This window comes from Humulus lupulus, chromosome 6, assembly GCF_963169125.1.
Source record: "Humulus lupulus chromosome 6, drHumLupu1.1, whole genome shotgun sequence".
Lineage (NCBI taxonomy): Eukaryota > Viridiplantae > Streptophyta > Magnoliopsida > Rosales > Cannabaceae > Humulus > Humulus lupulus.
The window spans coordinates 4,078,499-4,081,979 of NC_084798.1; the positions used below are offsets into that span (position 1 = coordinate 4,078,499).

Below are 3,481 nucleotides of genomic sequence, written 5' to 3' on the forward strand. Positions count from 1 at the left end.
TACTCTTTCACTATAAGTTAGGTTTTGATACGAGGTGTCACAATTATATTAGTTAGACACAATATGATATACAGTAATCTAATTCTATATGTATGGTGTGAACAAATGAATGAAAAAAGTATAAACATGTTACATGCATGCATGCGAGAGTAATATACTGTATATAAGCCTCTTTTGGAGGATCACATATTTCTCATCTCAACTCACTAGCTTATACATATCTCTTGTGTTCGTTGCTTTCTTTCTATCTACCTTCGCCTATGGCACTCATCCTTTCTAATACTTCTGATGTTCGAAGGGCTCCGGTTGCTCCTTTGGAGCTGGAAAATGCCATCAGGCCTCCCACAAATGTATACACGCATTGGAATCCTTGTCCTGCCACCATCCTTTCTGTAAGGAAGATTAATTCAGGTCATGTTATTGATAAGACGGTTTACGAAATCGTATTTGATCATCATGGCGATCTTTCTTACTGGGAGGGACAAGCTTTCGTGGTTATATGTCATGTAAGTATCTTGTTATTTGACATTTTAAGATGTCTGACACCATATGAAGTGTTAACTTATGACTGCTTAGTGATATCTTATAATATTTATTATATTAAAATATGCAGCACTCAATATTAGATTGTACTAATAACGATACGCTCAATAATACTACTGGCAATATTCATATATATATATTCATTATTGTTGTTTGCATGCATGCAGAATCCTGATGATCCGAATGTACTAGAGCCTAAGACTGTCTTTGCTGCTTCCTCAAGGTATGGAGATTACTTTAACGGCAAAACAGCTACCATAATCGTGCCTCTTGACAAAAATGACAAGACCTTGAAGTATTTATGCATGAAAGCAAGGCGTAGAGATCATCTTCAACTTGTAGGACCCTCCTTCGAGGCCACACTTTTGGGAGATTACAGTCCCACTGCCACTCACATATTTGTGGCCAAATCTGGGGCTGCCATTGCTCCCTTCAGAGCCCATCTTCGTCATTTCTTCAAAGAGGATATTCCTTTATTCAAATTTGCTGGCCAAGTGTTGCTGTTCTATGGGGTGGAGGACGATCTCGATTCTCGAGTTTACAATGACGAATTCAAGCAGTACGAGCAGGACTACCCACGAAACTTCAACTACAAATACTTCAACCACCTTTTGCAACGACAAGGTGAATTTTTTTATGTATTTCAACTCGTTGTTCATAGCGGAGCTTATATATATCTGGTTGGGCCTCAGAGCATGGTGGATGAGGTTGAAGCCGTTTTCAGGAGTATTGGCGATCAGAATACGTGGGACGGAATAAAAGATGATCTAATAAAGAAGAACCAATGGCGCGTACAAGTCTACGATTATTGATATTCATGCATATATATATATAACTATCACAGTTTTAGTTAATTAACATGGGCGTGGGAATAAATAATTAATCATAATCTTTACAATATTACGATACTGTGGAAAATAAAAGATATTTAAGTACGTCTTGTTATATAATTAAGGTTTTGTATACGTTACATACCTACGTATACGTTTGTTTGTTGAATAATAATGAAGACAGAGCTTTTAGACTATTTTTTATTATTAAGAATAATAATCTAAATCTCTCTATCTTTGTACTTGATGAAATGCATTCAAAACCTAATTTCTCTTTCCAATTGTTCGTGTGTATGTCACCCCAGTTAGATTGCCAATTTTCAATCTACATATAATGATTAATTAATGCTAAAGCGAATATGACATCTTTCAATTCGCTTTAGCATTGAAAGATACTACAAGAAAAAAATCAGGAGAGACGAAGACTATAGTAACATCAACATTTATGATACTATTATGAGAAGCTATTTAAAATTAAAATGACATATTTCTTCATTATCCAGTCAAGTTTACACGTACCTATCCCATGCAAAACACATATATTCATTAGGAGACAAAACCCCATTAAATATATAAGAATTAATAACTCCTCTAAATTTCTGATCATGGTGTTCTAAGCATGTATAATATAATAAACCGTTTTTTGTGAAATTAATGAAAGTAATAATTTTATATAATTAATTGATTATACTGGGTTGTTGTGTACTGTTTATACAAAGAGTAATGATACATGCACACACAAATTATACACAAATATTATATATATTTATGTGACAAATCACTTCAACTAATCATATTTATTTATGAAGAGTTACTAAGTAAAAACAATTTGTCACGTAGTATATCTGTGTAATTAATTTGTTTGGACACATATTATTATTGTTATATAAATATCATAAAATGTCATGTTTATCAAACAATTTAGTAACTTTATTGTCTAATATATATATAAATAAAAGTTGATTAATTTTTTATACTATTTTTACCGAAAGTATATAATGAATGACCAAAAATGTTTGATTATCAATTTCTCATAAGACAGTAATCCTATGTAAAGTACGTTGGTTAGAAAACATCAGATAATAAAAAAAAATAGAGGGACGTACCGTGGGTGGAGGCAGAGGATTTCGCAGCAGTGGATAGAGAAAAAGAAAAGAGAATAGGGGAGGAAGAATGGGGCTCGGGTTAAAGATATATTCTGGGAGGCAATTTCCAGTATATTTTGCTGTATCGGCAAAAACTAAAAATGCGTTGGCAAAAATCTCCACTTATAAAATAAATGAAAACATAGTGTTTCGTGTACAACACAATTTAGCCGGCCCAATAAATTATGAAGGTGATATACTACCTAAGAATCTACAATCTTGACAAATTAAAAACAAGATTTAAAGAAATAACTAAGAACAAGTAAAATTCACACCAAGAAATTTTTACAAGGTTCACCACTACACAAAGTAATAGCTAATCCTTGGGACCTAGTCCAGAAAGAAATCTACTAAGATATGAATTGCAAGTTTTACACAGTATCTCTCAATTTACAATCAACACAGTAAATCATCTATACTTGTCTCTCTTGCAACAATCCTTAGCTTGAACTAGTTGAATCTTTTCACTTGAATTCTTGCAGATCCAGCTTTCTTCCAATACTCAGCTTGATGAACAATCACAGCTAGCCATAGATGAACAACTTCTCAAGATTCAGTTCTTTAACCTGTAAAAGAAAGAAAACCAAAAAACAAACTATACGAAAAACATACACCTCTAAGTCCACGACTGAGAAAAGCAATTAACCCATATATTTATAGAACTAAGATCTAACTAACTCAAAAACCCAGCCATGCTCAAACAGAAAATCGTTAGAGAAACTAATTAATTCAGCCACCACTGAAAAACTCGAAACCTAAAGATACAGTCAAACTCAAACAAAGCCACGTAAGCAAACAGTCAATTAAAACAAAGTCCAACAGCCAGATGCAACTGGCAAAACAGAAGATGAACCAAAATACTGTCAAGATACACAAAACAGATAGAACAGAGAAACTAACAGATGAGTCATGAAATTGCCAAAATACAGAATAAACAAAGTAGGACACTTACATGTTGTATAT

The 3,481-nt window shown here is 33.2% G+C and overlaps 1 protein-coding gene across 1 annotated transcript; it reads left to right on the top strand.

Moving 5' to 3' along the window:
• Positions 1–220: 220 nt before the first annotated feature.
• Positions 221–1,552, top strand: LOC133783706 (ferredoxin--NADP reductase, embryo isozyme, chloroplastic-like). The gene is made up of 2 exons (XM_062223355.1): positions 221–506; positions 711–1,552. Exons 1-2 carry the CDS (start codon positions 261–263, stop codon positions 1,353–1,355), a joined length of 891 nt encoding a protein of 296 aa, XP_062079339.1. The 5' UTR covers positions 221–260; the 3' UTR covers positions 1,356–1,552.
• Positions 1,553–3,481: the final 1,929 nt, after the last annotated feature.